The sequence below is a fragment of the Vanderwaltozyma polyspora genome, genomic scaffold (genome assembly GCF_000150035.1).
Source record: "Vanderwaltozyma polyspora DSM 70294 KpolScaffold2000 genomic scaffold, whole genome shotgun sequence".
In the NCBI taxonomy this organism is placed as follows: domain Eukaryota; kingdom Fungi; phylum Ascomycota; class Saccharomycetes; order Saccharomycetales; family Saccharomycetaceae; genus Vanderwaltozyma; species Vanderwaltozyma polyspora.
In genome coordinates this window covers 174,680-192,950 of record NW_001834690.1, presented here as the reverse complement: position 1 = coordinate 192,950, position 18,271 = coordinate 174,680, and the positions used below count along the sequence as shown (strand labels likewise).

General features: G+C 35.4%; 8 protein-coding genes across 8 annotated transcripts; 5 read left to right on the top strand and 3 right to left on the bottom strand.

Moving 5' to 3' along the window:
- Positions 1-1,100: 1,100 nt before the first annotated feature.
- Positions 1,101-2,249, top strand: Kpol_2000p86 (methionine adenosyltransferase; the record flags this gene model as incomplete). The annotated part of the gene is made up of 1 exon (XM_001646926.1): positions 1,101-2,249. One exon carries the CDS (start codon positions 1,101-1,103, stop codon positions 2,247-2,249), a length of 1,149 nt encoding a protein of 382 aa, XP_001646976.1.
- Positions 2,250-2,669: 420 nt separating this feature from the next.
- VTA1 (Vta1p) lies at positions 2,670-3,560 on the bottom strand (the record flags this gene model as incomplete). Its single annotated transcript, XM_001646925.1, has 1 exon — positions 2,670-3,560. The coding sequence occupies one exon, from the start codon at positions 3,558-3,560 to the stop codon at positions 2,670-2,672; it is 891 nt and encodes a 296-aa protein (XP_001646975.1).
- Positions 3,561-4,126: 566 nt separating this feature from the next.
- Kpol_2000p84 (FHA domain-containing protein) lies at positions 4,127-5,254 on the bottom strand (the record flags this gene model as incomplete). Its single annotated transcript, XM_001646924.1, has 1 exon — positions 4,127-5,254. The coding sequence occupies one exon, from the start codon at positions 5,252-5,254 to the stop codon at positions 4,127-4,129; it is 1,128 nt and encodes a 375-aa protein (XP_001646974.1).
- Positions 5,255-6,467: 1,213 nt separating this feature from the next.
- Positions 6,468-7,194, top strand: Kpol_2000p83 (60S ribosomal protein eL37; the record flags this gene model as incomplete). Its single annotated transcript, XM_001646923.1, has 2 exons — positions 6,468-6,474; positions 6,935-7,194. The coding sequence occupies 2 exons, from the start codon at positions 6,468-6,470 to the stop codon at positions 7,192-7,194; spliced, it is 267 nt and encodes an 88-aa protein (XP_001646973.1).
- Positions 7,195-7,398: 204 nt separating this feature from the next.
- On the bottom strand, positions 7,399-9,654 carry LCD1 (Lcd1p; the record flags this gene model as incomplete). Its single annotated transcript, XM_001646922.1, has 1 exon — positions 7,399-9,654. The coding sequence occupies one exon, from the start codon at positions 9,652-9,654 to the stop codon at positions 7,399-7,401; it is 2,256 nt and encodes a 751-aa protein (XP_001646972.1).
- Positions 9,655-10,440: 786 nt separating this feature from the next.
- EMG1 (18S rRNA pseudouridine methyltransferase) lies at positions 10,441-11,199 on the top strand (the record flags this gene model as incomplete). Its single annotated transcript, XM_001646921.1, has 1 exon — positions 10,441-11,199. One exon carries the CDS (start codon positions 10,441-10,443, stop codon positions 11,197-11,199), a length of 759 nt encoding a protein of 252 aa, XP_001646971.1.
- Positions 11,200-12,032: 833 nt separating this feature from the next.
- SKG3 (Skg3p) lies at positions 12,033-15,167 on the top strand (the record flags this gene model as incomplete). Its single annotated transcript, XM_001646920.1, has 1 exon — positions 12,033-15,167. The coding sequence occupies one exon, from the start codon at positions 12,033-12,035 to the stop codon at positions 15,165-15,167; it is 3,135 nt and encodes a 1,044-aa protein (XP_001646970.1).
- A 612-nt stretch (positions 15,168-15,779) lies between these two features.
- On the top strand, positions 15,780-17,903 carry MDL1 (ATP-binding cassette permease MDL1; the record flags this gene model as incomplete). Its single annotated transcript, XM_001646919.1, has 1 exon — positions 15,780-17,903. One exon carries the CDS (start codon positions 15,780-15,782, stop codon positions 17,901-17,903), a length of 2,124 nt encoding a protein of 707 aa, XP_001646969.1.
- Positions 17,904-18,271: the final 368 nt, after the last annotated feature.

Genomic DNA, 18,271 nt, shown 5'->3' with positions numbered 1-18,271 from the left:
CGGGGACACATGTTGCACGTCACATGTCACCAACACGTGACTTCTGACATGGGATAGGCATACGTATGCAACAACCCAGAGTTCCATCACATGACCAGCCAAGCTTTTCTTTTTCTTTTTGTTTCGCTGGGTTGGGTTACCCGTCTCTCCTCCTCTCTTTGCACATGCTCACTTACTTATTCACTCACTCACAGCTGCGAGTTTCGCTGAACCGTTCGTTGCTCTGCCGGTGGGGGGCGCCACAGTTTTTCTATTTCTACCTTCACACAGATCTGCTCTCGGAGAGCGTCTCTGTACGACAACACCGTTAAAAGAAGAGAAAAAGAGAGGAAGAAAAGTGGAATTGTAACGCTGGACACACTGTGGGTCACATGACCAAACAAACAAACACAGAAACACAAAACAACAAACAAACAAACAAACAGACAGACAGACAGACAATCCACAGTTTTCCCTGCGTCCTTCCCACAACGACAAACAAACAAGACGCCACACTTCTCACCACCGTTCCCTTCGCTCTCGCCCTCCCATCTGCTAGCGACACGAACACACAGGCCCAACTCCTGCCCACCTCATCGCATCTCACTGCCCGGCCGAGCAAGCCAACCAACCGACCAACCGACCGACCGACCGAAGCGAACACACCAAAAACCCAAAAACTGTTTTTTTCACGTTTCGAAACTTTCAGCCAAATCTCATCGACACTCTGCTGGTTACACTATACTATACTATACTATACTTTATCACACTACTATCAATCTTCGATGCTTCGACAATGAAAAATTTTTCATCAAACAAACATCCTTTAAACTGTCAAACCACCAAACCACCAGACCTTCAAACAACATCAACACCTTCTAACTCTTGCTTCAAATCTCTAGATTTCAACTATATATAAAAGACTGATATCCAATTCATTGTCATCCCATTCATCTCTTGCATTCAAGAAATATCCTCTTTTCAATTTCTTATTCTAGCTCCTGCTCTTTACAATTCTTTCTTGTTCTAATCGTACTTCTTCTTTTCACACAGATAAGTTAATCCATACCCACATATTATTTTAATATAATATAATAAAATAATAAAAATCACACAACACAATGGCTGGTACTTTTCTATTTACTTCTGAATCCGTCGGTGAAGGTCACCCAGACAAGATCTGTGATCAAGTCTCTGATGCTATCTTGGACGCCTGTTTGGCTGAAGATCCAATGTCAAAGGTCGCTTGTGAAACTGCTGCCAAGACTGGTATGATCATGGTCTTTGGTGAAATCACCACCAACGCAAAGTTGGACTACCAAAAAATCGTCAGAGACACCATCAAGAAGATCGGTTACGACGCTTCCGAAAAGGGTTTCGATTACAAGACTTGTAACGTTTTGGTCGCCATCGAACAACAATCTCCAGATATCGCCCAAGGTTTGCATTTGGAACAAAAATTGGAAGAATTAGGTGCCGGTGACCAAGGTATCATGTTCGGTTACGCTACCGACGAAACCCCAGAATACTTGCCATTGACCATCTTATTGGCTCACAAGTTGAACATGGCTATGGCTGACGCCAGAAGAGACGGCTCTTTGCCATGGTTGAGACCAGACACCAAGACTCAAGTCACCGTCGAATACAAGAACGATAACGGTAGATGGGTCCCATTGAGAATCGACACCATCGTCGTTTCCGCTCAACACGCTGAAGAAATCTCTACTGCCGACTTGAGATCAAAGATTAAGTCTGACATCATCGACAAGGTCTGTCCAGCTGACATGTTGGATGAAAACACCAAATACTACATCCAACCTTCCGGTAGATTCGTCATCGGTGGTCCACAAGGTGATGCCGGTTTAACCGGTAGAAAGATTATCGTCGATGCTTATGGTGGTGCTTCCGCTGTCGGTGGTGGTGCTTTCTCCGGTAAGGATTACTCCAAGGTCGATCGTTCCGCTGCTTACGCTGCTAGATGGGTTGCCAAGTCTTTGTTGGCTGCCGGTCTATGTAAGAGAGTCGAAGTCCAATTCTCTTATGCTATTGGTGTCGCCGAACCATTATCTTTACACGTCGACACTTATGGTACCGCTACTAAGTCTGATGAAGAAATCATTCAAATCATTAAGAACAACTTCGATTTGAGACCAGGTGTCTTAGTCAAGGAATTGGACTTGGCTAGACCAATCTACTTGCCAACCGCTTCTTACGGTCACTTCACCAACCAAGAATACCCATGGGAACAACCAAAGGCTTTGAAATTCTAATCTAATTGATTGGTAATTTTAATTATTATTATTTTTCTCAACAAGAATTAGCATTTATTATCCATTCAGTTTTTTTATTTCAATAGCTTGAATTTATTCCCCCTACCTTACCTTTTTCAAATCATCCTGATTCTATCACTATGAACACTTCTCAACAAGTATTTTGTCCTTATTCTCATCATTGATTACATATGAGATCTCAAAAAGAAAGTTTTCTATTTGCATTGATAATTATACAGGCATGTGTTAATCATTCATTCTCCCGTGCATAAAGTATTTCTTCTATTATAAATATCAATATTATGTAGAACATATAATGTACATATAAAAAATTATAAAAGTATTTTCGTACAAATTCATTTTCTTTATTCTTTATTCTATTCTAATCTTATTCATAGATAAATAGTTTGCAATGGATTTTCATTTCAGTTTACGTAACATTTCAAGCGCTTGTGTCAATTGGTCTTCCGCTGTTCCTATGTCTTCATAATTTAAAGCACTTATAGCATATTTGGCAAGTTTTTGAATTTTTTCAATTTGGCCAACTCTATCCATCATATCCTCTATCTCGTCTTTCTTATATTGATGTGGCTTGATTATAGGTTCCTCTACATCCGGACTTTCCTCATCAACTTCCATTATAGATTCATCACTCTCATCTATAAATACTGGAGCAGCCGTCGGTGTGGAATCAGGAATCTCAGGTAGTATGAATTTAGGCGACTCAGCAATTTCACTTTCATTTTCTTGTTCCTCCATTGCCTCAACTTTCGCAATCATAGATTTGATTTCATCTTCAGTTGGTGGCTTGTGATATTCGCTTTCTTGGTCTTCTTCTTCTTCTTCTTGTTTTTCTTTCAGCACACTTTTAGCCTTTTCAATCAGTGACCTCACTTCATCCTCTTGATCATCTATAGGGAATTCCAATTCTGAATCTTTATTAGTATTAGGTTCAAGTTCTTCGGTTCCCGTAACATTACCAGATACTTCATCTTCAACATCTGACCTTTCATCTTCCTCATTTTTAGTCTCAAAGAAATCTTTGATATCGAGTTTTGGATTAGTTATATCCGATAGTGATTGCTCATTTTCTTCATCTGCAACAGGAGCTAGCTCCCCCTTAATGAGCTTTGAAATATAAACTTTACAGTATTTTATCTTGGTTTTCAAAGGCTCAGGGTCATTTAGGCTATCAAGCCATAAATGTAAAATGGAGCTGAACAAAATGATGCAACACCATAATCCTTTCTTTAAATCATCATCCCATGGGCCATCCTTAACTTGTAACAGTTTCTTATTGTACAAGTTCATAGTGAAATTTAACACATATATTTTTGCCTTCTGTTGATCCTTTAATAGCACATTAGCTGCTTGGGACTCATCTGAAGCATCATTTACCACATCTTGTTTAAACTTTTCAATTCCATCCAATAAGTTGGTGGCCAGAACAGTCAGTTCATCTGTTCTATTGGCAGTTTTCAGTATTTCTTCCCCTGCATATAACCTAAATTATATGAAATGATACCTAAACCAATTTTTTCGAAATCATTAGCTGTAGAACAAATTCTAATGATATTCCCTTGATTAGACATCAGATATTATCGTAATTAACTCCTAGTCGTCCAATTCAGTCTACTCTAACTTGTTTCTTTCACTCCTGATTTATATACTTTAGACTAAATTGATAGCTACCCATATTTATATCTAGATATTTTTCTTTCATATACAGGTCCGATGACGTAATAAGCAGCAACCCATAGCAATTGTAATTGAAAATATTGGTTCATAGAGAATTATTAGCTTGATTAAATGTGAGTTGTTTATGATTGAATGTATATTTTATAAATAATTATACAAAATATTATTTACTTGCCTGATTATTTAGCTGGTTTTTTCCAAAAGTATTGTTTATGCGTTCTTCTACATGATCTTAAACCTGTTCTTCCACCCTTCAAAGATGACACTAAATTTCTTCTTTCTTGATCTGGATCATTTTCTAGGTCGTAGTAATATTCTTCATCCAATGGCTTACCAGCAGCATCTTTACCTTGACGGAAGATCACACCAATGCAAGGTTCTTCATGTAGAAGAGCACGGACCTGAGATCTTGATAGTGTTGATATTTTAGAGTTGACTGATTGAAGTTGAGATAATGGAGTCTGTTGAACGTTTGCGAATGCCAAATGATTGGCTAACACACGTCCTAATTCAATGCAATTAATACCTTTTTCATTCATATTTTTTATCAACTCTTCTGGCGATTCTGATTTTTGAATAGCTTGTGTCTTATTCTGTTTATGCTTATGATGGGAATCCTTCTTGATTGGGGAAGGTGACTCTAATTTACGGCGATTGAGTTCGTTACGCTTTTGTTGACGCACTGGTGTACTGATTACTGGATGCTCTTTGTTTACTTCGGTGAATGATCTAACTGGAGTTGAAGGCAATTCGATATTTGAAGAAGCTACTTCGTGTTCTGGGTAATCTAACTGTTTCATTGTAACAAATGTTTCGACTTGTCTAAAATCAATGATTGTATTTTTAATATAAGGCATGTATACTGTTTCATCCTTAAGGAGGACAAAAGAAGACAAATCATTATGCTTGATGAATTCCTTCTCCGAGTGCCCATTAAATTGAGAAGCATCTGTAGATAATTCATATACAGGGTTTACATTATCACGTCTTCCCAATTGACAAGATAATTTACGTGGGAAAACGACAACCAAACCGTTTAGACCCAAACATCTCAACTTGATTTTATTATCAGCCTTTGAATAGGTTAAAGTAGCATGCACTCTTGAGATATTTTTCAATTTTGGTAGGATGATATTACATTCAGAAGATAAACGTCCAATTTTCTGTTCTGTGGAGTCGTTTGGATTCAATTCAATATGAATTGGTGGGACATTAAACTTTTTTTCAGAGTGACTAGGCTCGAGTTCACTACTATTACTGTTTTCATGTGAATGAGAGTGTCTTACAGGAGAAGATAATCTACCCATACTTGAAGAAGGGTGTGGGGTAGGATAACCTAAGCGTCTACCACGATCGAGATCATCTTTGCCACTGATGAAAGAGCTTCTGGTTTGCCCTGAAATACATCATTTAATATTCGGGATCATTTTATTGAGTAGAGCCAGATTGGCAATGGTGACGATGGAAGTACGACATGCTTTGGATTACCAGGTTATATAACTGAATGAGCCTGTGTTCTGAAATTTTGTCTTTTCTGGTAAAGGCAACAGATATATGCCCAGAGACAGGAAGACATTGAACTTGTCAAAAGATCAATAAGTTTATATATATATATATATATATAATTGTAAGTACAGAGAAGTGAATCTTTAGAGGATATTTGTCATGATGAGAAAGAGGTATATATCCGATGAGACGCGTCAACAATTGAGGACAGACACGAAAACCAGAGTACTCATATTGAAAATAAAATAAAGGTGATTTATTTTCGCGTCACGCGTTACCCTGAAATAACAAAGTGACTGTTTATACACCCGTACATTGTTTTATTTATACACCAGTGCACCAGAAACCATTAGCCATCTGTTTGTCCATCGGACTGTTTGGTTTCCGTCCCTCAGCCAGTTGTCGAATTTTGTATTTTGTATTTTGTGTTTCGCCTCGCCCTCCATAGCCTCCCCTCTGTAAACTCGCGCAGGATACACACACCGAAATCGCAAAATCTGGCAAACATCAAAAAAAACAAAGCGACGCAACTTTTTTTTGTTCAGCGTTTGCCCAACAAGTGTCCAGCCGGGTAACTTCGGCAATTTTTCATCAAAAATTATCTCGACCAAACCTGTTTTCGAATAGCTCAGCTACCGCTGTTTCTTAGCAAATATCAATAAACTCTTGAAACTTTTTTTTTTCACTCACAACCAATACCCAATACTATGCCATATTATACCATACTATACTATACCATACCTGGCAATGCAATGGATAGATACACATCCAAAGCAAAACTATCTAGTTGACAATTTTCTTGATACTCTCTATTGATTTTTTGGGTTTGGTTTAGTCCCCACTCTCACTCTCACTCATTACTGCAACATCTGGTATCATCCTGGTTTAGATGCAAAGTTATCCATTATCGTTTCTGTTATAAGAATAGTATATAACTAGAACTATATATTCACTTGTAGTATAGTCTCTTCATTTATTGTATTTAACAGACCAGCAAACATATAGACATTTAAGATGGGTAGTATGTACAAGAAATAGATAAAGTTGATTAGACCAACTACATATGCAAACGACGATGGTTTACTTTACGTTGGCAACATTGGATAAGGATTATTTAACTTGGGATGAGGCATAACACCTGGGATTTATTTAGTACTATGTGGTCCAGTTTTGCTCATATTTATGGGTAATACTTTGAATCTAGATATTGATTAGTATCCTGATATGAATGATATAAAAGACATGGCACAGAATGGTAAAGAAGATTAAAAAAAAAATTTTTTTTGTCATGTCTAGGTATTTGAATACGTTTAGAACCTACTTCCAAGATTAGTGAAGTGAAATGCTCAATTAAGTCGACCTTATTCGAATTTAGTTCTTTGATGTTCTGCATATGTAGTGGGTTGGAATCCCAGAAAGTTTTCGATGAATGTTCAATTCTTTTTTACTAACGTTATATTTATCAATTATATTTTAAACAGAGGGTACTCCTTCATTCGGTAAGCGTCACAACAAGTCCCACACTTTGTGTAACAGATGTGGTCGTCGTTCTTTCCACGTCCAAAAGAAGACCTGTTCTGCCTGTGGTTATCCAGCTGCTAAGACTAGATCTTACAACTGGGGTGCTAAGGCTAAGAGAAGACACACCACTGGTACCGGTAGAATGAGATACTTGAAGAACGTCTCTAGAAGATTCAAGAACGGTTTCCAATCTGGTGTTGCTGCTAAGGCTTCTGCTTAATTCTACTAATTTGGAATATATTTAATTTCATTAATTTGTTATACTATTTGTATATTTTATATTTGTAGATTTTTAAAATAATAATTCATTACATTGATTAATTAAATCAGTTAGTTTATTAGCTATGCATTATTTCATTTCTTGATATTTATGTCTATATAAAATATAAATATATATGCTAATATAGTACACCTACTATTACTACTACACACCCATTGCCACATACAACGAGTCCATCTCTTCTAAGGATATGTCTAGTGCTTCTAATATCTCCCTTGCCATTTCCTGATATATTTTATTATACTGTAATTGCATGATTCTTGGTGCTCTATCAACTAAATCATGCTTTAATTCTTGTAACATATATTCTGGCATATCCTCCATCGATTCGTCAAACACCTCAATCTCATCGCTTATCCTCATTTCATACAATTTATCTATTAACTGCACATTATCCATTATATCATCTTCATTGGGTTTCTTTACATATGACGCTACAATCCTCCACAATGCCAGAATTAATTCACTTTCTATATCCTTAACATTCTCCTTCCCTAATTTGTCATTATGATTCATTAATATGTTGTATACTATACTTATTAAATGTTCAATTATTTCACATCTAAGCCCTAGATTCATAGACAACTGCCCAATTTTCTTCTCTATCATGAACTTTTGTTCCTTTGTTAGCATTTGAACCATTTGTTTTAATAATTCATGATTGATGATATCACGTTCATTTGAATATATTATCATCAAATTATCTATAATATTCAAAATAGTTTCCTTTAATTCTAGAAACCACTTCTCAAGCTCATTGTTATTCATAAAATTATCTTCAGTGTCAAATGTTAAGTCATCTTTTGAAATTACTTTGGGGATACTTTGTAACTTATCTCCATCAATTAGCTTGACAATTACTCTACCGATAGAATTGTTACCAATATTCCTTATTAACCCATAAAAATCATCAAATCTGGAAAGATACAAATTAGTATTATCCTCCTCGTATAATTTTCGATTATCAATCTCTTTGTTCAGTACATTAAATAGCCTAATTATACAATCAGACCACCATTTATATTCAATTAAATTACCATTACTTGACACCATTAAAGCCATGGTCGAAAGTATATTCAATATTTCAACCGTATTAAATATAACATTGGTTTTTGTCTTAAACGATAAAGCCAAAGTTGTCTTGTATATGTACTCAATTGATTTCATTGTTGATTCATCAAAAAATCCTTTGATAGCATCTACCTGATGTGATTGCAAAATTCGTAATGATGTCTCGAGCATATCAAAGGAATAAAAGACTATTAATGTGTCAATAAGTTCATATTGGAAAATTTGGGGCTCTACATATAATTCGAATGGTGATTCATGCAATGATTCCTTTAATACATGCTGGAATTTTTTTATTAAATCACAGGCAAAAATGAAAATGTCCTTTAATGCCACATACGGTACTGCACTGGGTCTAAATATCATACTTTGTTGCATTAATACAATCAAGAATGGTACCGCTAAATTTGATTCTTTCTTATCCATTGAAATTTGTATTATCAAACTACCAACATGTTCTAAAAGTGTATCTATGAAATTATTCAACTTGGCACTTTTTTTATGTTTTAATAATAAATCTATTATGGCGTCACCAATTGAATCATCTGTTTTAATTATTAAAGAACCATGATGGAATGTATCTATATGTCCTAGCTTTATCCTTCTTAGTATCTCTATAGTCGTTAATTCAACACCGCATATCTTGTGTAACATTAAAGTATCAAAGAATTCACTTGTTTCATCTGGAGTAACTCTAGTTGGATTAATGCTTATATAATTCTTTCTTGGAACTGGAGTTGATTCTTCTATTTTACGTTTCTTTACAAGTGGTGATGTATATGCTGTACTAATCGTTGCAGTTGAAATATTTGTAGCAGAGGTTGTTGTTGTAGTTATAGTATCCGTTACATTACTGGTATTAGCTGTGTCTGGAGTTCCTGATCTTGAAATTCTCTGTTTTGATCTATTATAATTGGACAATCTTTTAGACTCTAAATTCAAGAACTTATTTTCATCCTGCAGATACTGAATCTCTTTTTGTAACTGTTCCAGTTTATGTTTGTGTGAAGATTCTGTAGTTTCTTTATTACTCTTCTGTGCTTGCTTTTCGAGTTCCCTTTCCTGATTCAAAAGATTGATCTTATCACGAAGCATACTTGCTTCACCTTGAGCTTTAGTCAATTCCATCTTTAAGTCGGAATCAACGTTGTCATTGTCACTAGGAGCAGTTTGTTGTTGCTGTTCTTGTGATGATGGTTTCGTATCAGGAAGAAATTGTGTAGGAGCGGTGGAAAAGAATTGTGTTGCTATCTTTGGTGGACGTGAACCCAACTCTAACAGGATATCATCATCATCGTCATCATCTAAAAAGCTATCATCATTCATAGACATATCGCCATCGTGTTTGTTACCAACCTTATAAGTCTATTCAAGTTAATGTTATCAATACTGAATAGTTCCATAGTTTATTTTAATATAGTCCAAAATTTCACTATTCGGAATAGGCAAAATTCTGTTATAATAAGGTAAAAAGGTCACTATTTCAGAAATCCCAATCGAATGATCCCATGGAAATATATTTAATTTAATTAACTATCAAATGTATATCGAGATTTTCTATTATATATTTATGTATTTCTTTAGAAGAGTACATCATATCTCCGTATGATATCAATTTAATGTTTTGGTCATATTTCATATTGTTTCATTTATCTCAATCACGAGACCTAAATAATAAAAAAGAAAGACTTCAGTTTCTCACATAGGGACATTATCATTTAATTAAAATGAATAAGCCAGTAATATCAAATACAAATATATTCAATCCACTCATGACCGTGAATACAGCTGATAAACATCATTCATTACACTGTCACCAACCTAATAATTAAGCTTACCTTAATACCATACCATCTCATTTCGTCTCCTACGACACATCTCATCGAGTGAAAAATTTCAGCGATGAACCAGTCAGAGAGAGAGACTAAAACCCAAACGATGAGATGGATATTTAAAGATGGTATTGGTTTTTTAATGAGTTTCTCTCAATTTAGGACCAGTTATAAGTGTACATACTAAGGATATAGAGGGATACCCTAGCTTTAAATTTCAATTGAAAGTAATCCCAAGGTAAGAACCTAGAGAGACGAATAATAATTTTTTCCAAGTTTTTAAGCAATGGTTGAAGATTCGAAAGTAAGAGATGCTATGAGAGCAGGTGAACAGAAAGCCTTGCCAGCTTCATTAGTTCCACAAGCACCTCCAGTTTTGACATCCAAAGATAAGGTTACTCAGAGACTGATTGTGGTATTGAGTATGGCATCTTTAGAGACTCATAAGATTTCATCATCTGGACCAGGTGGTGATAAATATGTTTTATTAAATTGTGATGATCATCAAGGTGTGTTGAAGAAGATGGGTAGGGATATCAGCGAAGCCAGACCTGATATTACCCACCAATGTCTTTTAACATTATTAGATTCACCAATCAACAAAGCTGGGAAATTACAAGTATATATTCAAACCAGTCGAGGTGTATTAGTCGAAGTGAACCCAACTGTTCGTATTCCAAGAACTTTCAAAAGATTCTCAGGGTTGATGGTGCAACTATTACACAAACTATCTATCAGATCTGTTAACTCCGAAGAGAAATTATTAAAAGTAATCAAGAACCCAATCACTGATCATCTACCAACTAAATGTCGTAAAGTAACATTATCATTTGATGCTCCAGTGGTAAGAGTACAAGATTACATGGAAAAGCTAGACGATGACGAAAGTATATGTTTGTTTGTAGGTGCCATGGCAAGAGGTAAAGACAATTTCGCTGATGAATATGTTGATGAGAAAATCGGTTTATCCAATTATCCACTATCAGCCTCAGTAGCTTGCTCAAAGTTCTGTCACGGTGTTGAAGATACATGGAAAATTCTATAATCCAAAATAAGAAGATCAAAACCAAATTCAAAACCAAATTCAAATTCAATTTCATACAGATAAAAAATATCTTAAAAGAGTACCACGTTTTTATAGAAACAAAGAGCTAAATCAAACGCATTTCCCAGTCCACCTTCTCCTCCCCCTCCCCCCCTTCACCATCATATACGTCATAAATCAGTATATATATATAAAATATAAGTATATATATATTTATATATATATATAATCTAACTTATCTACTTCTGTATACTCACAATCACACCAAAATCCCAATTCGAACTTGCACCTTTAACCTGCACTATAAATAAACCAAGCTCACAAACACCTAAAGATCTTATACATATTATTACAGCATAGCCAACCTGCTAATCAAACCGACCTTGGCCTACTCTGGTCTCGTCGTAAGCTCTCTTATCGTTCGAACTGGACTAGCCTTGCCAAGATCAAGTTCATTCTTTCTTCCTTTCTCTTTTTATATCCAGTCCGCCTCCTCTGGCTTCGTCTTACTGTAAGGAATTCTAGTCCTGAAAATTTATTGCGAATAAGAAAAGTTGATGATGAAATCTTATTCGAAATCGAAATCGAATTAAAGTTCAAGTTCGAATTCGAAAGTTGTTTTAGGAGTTTATGGGATATTAGTTTTGATATATATATTGTTGAACCTCTATTTGTATATTTGACGATATTCTTTTGTTCTAGAGTTGGTATCTTTTGAAGGAGAGAGCAGCAGCACCGTGGTGAATTTTATTTTATTTTTATCATATACCAGATATCGTTTATGGGTGTACTATTTTGATCAAACGTTTTAGAGTAATACCAAGTTTATTAATATGAAAAGGTTGTTTTCTGGTCCTAAATCTCCAGATTTGCCTTCACCGTCGAGGTTTTTCAAGAGAAATTCTGTTAGTTCAGATTCTTCTTCAAGTATTATGAAAAGATCCTGGTCTGCCTCTAATTTAAGAAAATTCACAAATGACAGTTTGCCCGAGACTGATTTGGAATTGCCTCAAGTATCTTCAGAGTTGTCTCCAGAGTTGATACCAATTGTAACTTTATTGTCAGCTCAGGCTCATAGAAGATACCATGAAGGTGTATTCTTGATTTTGCACGATTTGAAAAGTGATGGTTCCCAAGCTGATAGGGTTTGGAGAAACGTTTATGGTGTACTTATCGGTACCCAACTAGCATTATGGGATGCTGCTGAATTGTCTGGCGATTCATTTGAATTGAAAAATATCGCTGCTAAACCAACTTATATCAATTTCACTGATGCAGTATTGAAAACTTTATCAAGCGTTGATAAAATTGTCACTGAAAGTCGACAAAATATGGACAATACTTTAGTGGTATCGACCACTTTGAAAAATAGATTTTTCATACAGTTTAGCAATGAACAATCCTTCAATATGTGGCATGCTGCAATTAGATTGAGTTTATTCGAGTGTACTTCTTTACAAGAAGCTTACACTGGTGCTTTCTTATCCAGTAGAGGTTCAAAATTAGGTGATATTAAAGTCGTTCTAGCAGATACTAAGTTCAATTATGAAGATTGGGTTAGTGTTAGATTCGGTGCTGGTATGCCTTGGAAAAGATGCTATGCCGTAATTTCTCAACCTGGAAGTAAAAAAAATCCAAAGGGTAAAATATTTTTTTATGAAAACGATAAGAAGGTTAAAAAATCAAATGCTATGGCAACTTTAGTAGATGCGACTGCAATCTACGCTGTTTATCCTAGTTCAAATAAGTTGATAGACACATCAACTATCATTAAAGTTGAAGGTAAAATCATTTTCAACAAAGAACCTGAACAAGAAGTTGATATATTTATAATGCCAGAAAAGCATCAGGCTGTTCCAGGTTATGATACTATTATTAGATTCTTGATTCCTTCTATGAACACTTTCAAACTTTATGGTAGACCAAAGAGACTAATCGCAAACAAAGATGATCAACAGTCTTTATTATTTGGTTTACCAACCTTACCACATATATATTACTTAAAGCTAGAGGAACTATTGCCTCTAGTTAATTCAGCTTCAAGTTTAGAGTGGTCATCTCATGAATGGAGCGTTAATATTAAAGAGCTGTTACAAAGAAAGTTAACGAATGGTTATACTGGCTGTGGTTCTTCATCTAGTTTACCAACATCGGTGGCATCACCACGTATTGGTTCTAAAGAGTTATTTGGAAGTGCATCTCCATTACCAACGTCTGATGTGTTCCTTCCAATAAATACCACCCCTAGAAGTTTATCAGCCAACAAAGCTACATTCGACGATAAAAGCAGTCTGAACTCTAACCCTAATAGTAGAATGAACAAGTATGCAGAGTTTTCAAGTCCTAAGAAACAACTAAATTCTTCTGAAGACAAGAGAAGTGTAAGTGCAAACGCAAATATTTACTCAAATAAAAACAGCAATTACTTGCAAAGTTCTGTAACTGGTGGTTCTTCTCTATCAAACCTACAATATTCAGATAAAGGCTCTGCTTTACATCAAGATGCTCAATCATCGGAATATAGTTCAAGCGGTACAAAATTATTATATGATACAGGCGATCTAAATATCAAAAAAACAAGAAGTCCCATGAACCTAAAAATCGAAAACTCTAATACAGCTGGGTTCAATAAGGATAGCAATAATATTTCAGATACTGGTTTAGGACTTCATCCCAAACCTAAAGTTTTATCTACTGCTTCAGATTTGGCAGGTATTTACGATAAATATTCGGCTTCTCCATTTGGACAGTCAGATCAAGTTTCGGGTAATATCAAACCACAGTCTCTAGAAGTTGGTAGAGACATTAATGGAAATGGAGCCTATGATCAATATATTGGTTCCTCTGATTCTAAAACTTTTGAAATATCGCATATAGCTGATTCATCTAGCAGTATTCATTCGGTTGAAAAAAATAATCCGTTAGAAAAAGCGCCATATCCAACAGGGAATCAAAACGTAATAGAGGAATTTGATGAATTAAGTAAAAGAATTAGTCAAATTGGTATGAACAGCGTATATTCTGGAAGCGCTATGGGAAGTAGGGAAAATCTACAAGATGGATTTTTTACAGCTAAAGAACCAGTGGGGGAAGATAATATTTTTGATCCCGATTATGTTGAACAAAATAACATTTATGCTAGTCAGTCAAACACTGAATCAAGAAGTTCATTCAACTATGGTATTAAAGATAGTAATTCTAGTAACCATTCTGTGGAGAGACTAGAAGCTGAAGAATTAAGAAAACAAAATTCAAATAGAAGTGCCGATAGCTTTAACCAACAGAAATTCCATGATGCAAGAAATTTTTCAGATCCAAATATAGGCCAACAGCCTTCCTATAATTCTCCTAACACTTCAAGAGGTAATTTTAATCAGATGCCAGGAGATTCACCCTCTCCTATTGCGGGTAATAACGCAAACTTTGCAGGTCATCAAAATACTAATATGCCTCATTCACAGGCTCAGTACAATTTGAATATCGTTTCTAATGGCGCACAGCAACAAGTACAACCACCACACGGCCAACAGTTCAGACAAGGTAACCCTCCACAAAATAGATCACAACCACCACCAATGCAAAATATGAGAATGGGCCCCCCACCTCCTCAAGGGCAACCTGGTCAATTCAAAAATATGCAAGGTTACGCACCATATGGACAACCACATCAACCACCTTATAATAAGTATGGAAATTCACCTACAACGAGTCCATATGGGCAAAGGTTCCCTCAACAAGGTGGACCAACGCCTCCTGCAGGATACAATAGACCTCATCCGAATCAAATTCCAATGAATGCAGCCAGTCCAACATCTGGTCAAATGCCTTATAATAATAAAAATATGAGGCCAAATTTTAACCAACCACCTGTGAATCATGTTAATAATGGGAAAGTGCGCCCTAAACCATCAGGAGGGTTTTCACAGTTCATGCCATCAAGTGCAACAAACAATCCTTATTCGAGATAAGTAAAGCTTCAGTTTCTACGTCTTTCCTTAAAGTCATTTTTATTACTGTCATCAATGCCAACAGTATAATATTTTAATGCGAGAAATAAGCATTTTTACAAAGTGTACTCTAATCAAGTCAAATGGCAGAATTTATGAATGTTTTTAATCATATCCAATGCATTGACATTAAAACATCATAAGATATTTGTAACTTTTCAAATTAGTCAACAAGATTATTTTAAGATACTTCAATTAATCTGAAAATTTTCTTCTATATTTCTATATGATAAATTTTATATAACTACTAGAATTATGAATGTAAAATAAAATATTAAGAACAAGATATTGATTGTGATTAAAGAAGATGAATGGTTCTAGAAGTCCTATATTGTCTTATAGGTGCTAGCTCGTTGGATGTTAATTTACTTACTTAAACGAGATATATAATCTCGGAAATCCGGGTAATTTGATATTTTCTTACTAAGCCTAAATCAGCGTTCAATATGTATAATAGGCGTATATAATACAATGAACCAATGTGGTTGATTTAAAATAATTTCCAGGTAAAGATTTGTAGACTATCTAGAGGAATTAAGTCAATACTGAGATCCTTGATTTGTCTATAGAGCCATGTTTAAAGCTACCGGAGCAAGGATACTTGTTTCGTCACCTTTAAAGAGGTCGATGAACATTCGTTTCTTGCCAAAGGCATCTAGACTTATCATTGGGAATCCAATTAAGGTAAAATTACAGATCAACAATTGTTATGGTGGTTTATCAGCTTTTAACCAAGTGAGATGGACGTCAAATATATCTGATGCTAGTTCTACTGTCAATGCAGTCGCTGCTCAAGAACGTGAATTGAAAATTCCTCCAAAGATCCAGAAGCTGACCCCAGATGAATCTGGTAGATCTGGGTTTAAAGATGTCAAACGATTATTTGAACTAGCAAGACCCGAAACTTTCTACATCTCTATAGCTTTATTGCTTATCTTTATTTCTAGTGCTGTTAGTATGGTGGTCCCAAGTGTCATTGGTAAGTTATTAGATATTGCTAAACCACCAAGTGCAGATGAAGAAAATGGTAAAGGTGTTTCTGAAAAGCTGAAAGAAAAGGAAGACGAAGATAAGAAAATATATGGGTTGACAGCTTTACAATTTTACACTGCATTAGGAGTTGTTTTTACCGTAGGTGCATTGGCCAATACAGGTCGTATCATTATCTTAAAGGTAACAGGTGAAAGACTAGTGGCTAGACTAAGAACTCGTACAATGAAGGCAGCATTAGAGCAGGAGGCTGCATTCTTAGATTCGAATAAAGTCGGTGATCTGATTTCTAGATTGTCTACAGATGCTTCAATAGTCGCCAAATCTGTTACTCAAAATGTTTCGGATGGTACTAGAGCTATTTTGCAAGGTTTTGTAGGGTTTGGTATGATGAGTTATATTTCATGGCAATTGACGTCTGTCATGTTACTATTGATTCCACCATTAGGAGCCATGGCCATAATCTATGGTAGAAAGATTAGAAACCTTTCTAGACAGTTGCAAACATCTGTTGGTGGTTTAACCAAAGTAGCAGAAGAACAATTGAACGCTACTAGGACCATTCAAGCATATGGTGGTGAAAAGAAGGAAATACATCGTTATGCTACTGAAGTTAGAAATGTTTTTGACATTGGGTACAAAGAAGCGGTAACATCTGGTTTATTTTTCGGTTCAACTGGTCTTGTTGGCAATACGGCTTTATTGTCATTATTAGTTGTTGGTACAAATATGATATCTTCGGGTGCATTGACAGTTGGTGAGTTATCCAGTTTCATGATGTATGCAGTCTATACAGGTAGTTCATTGTTTGGGTTATCCACATTTTATTCTGAATTAATGAAAGGTGCTGGTGCCGCTGCAAGAGTTTTTGAATTAAGTGATCGTAAACCTGCTATTAAACCAACCATTGGTAAAGATCCTATAACTTTATTTGGTAAAACTGTAGAATTTAAGAATGTTTCATTCTGGTATCCAACAAGACCTAAGCAACAAATTTTCCAAGATTTTAGCATTAAGATTGAGCCTGGAGAACATGTATGTTTTGTTGGACCATCAGGTAGTGGTAAATCTACCGTTTCCTCCCTGTTATTGAGATATTATGATGTAGCGAAAGGTTCAATTTTAGTTGGCGGTGAAGATATCAAGAATTTCAGTTTAAGGAAATACCGTAGATTACTTGGGGTTGTTCAACAAGAACCTATGCTATTCAATGGTACAATTTTAGAAAATATTCTGTATTCCGTACCTGAAGAGATTGCCAATGAGCCAGGTAGGATAGAACGAGCTATTGAAAGTGCCAATTGTAGTAAGTTTTTAAATAACTTTCCAGATGGATTAAACACGTTAGTTGGACCTAGAGGAACACAATTGTCTGGAGGGCAGAAACAAAGAATTGCATTGGCAAGAACATTTTTATTGGATCCATCGATATTGATCCTTGATGAAGCCACTAGTGCGTTAGATTCCCAAAGTGAAGATATAATTGCTCAGAATCTACAAGCTAGAAACGAGAAAGGGCAAACTACTATATCCATTGCACATAGATTATCTACTATCAAACATAGTAGTCGAGTGGTGGTGTTGGGCAAGAATGGGTGTGTTGTTGAGACGGGCACATTTCAAGAGTTGATTTCCAATCCATCTAGTGGGTTAAACATTTTGTTGACACAAGAAGAATCATCTGCCAACGAAGGGACACCTAACTAAAAGAGAGACAGTTATTTCCATTTTAACTTTATAGTGTTTTTATATACTATATTTTTATGTTTTTATAATATTTTATTTAGCTCAGCATATATATTCATTAGTTCTCACTGTTTTTTAAGACAAAAACACAAATCATTACTAAGTAAGACCTTGGGGGGGGGGGGGGTTACCAAGATAATGTATTCTTTGTTGTGAATTCTTTGGTTATAGATATCTAATAATTGTACGTTGAATAAATGCTGGTATGGTTTTTATTTTATTCGTCTATTTGGTAGTAGTCTAGTACTGTTAATAAGTATATTTATTATTAAAGAGTTCTATATCTTCTTTTTCTAATGTACAGAGTAAGTAAGTAATATACAATAACA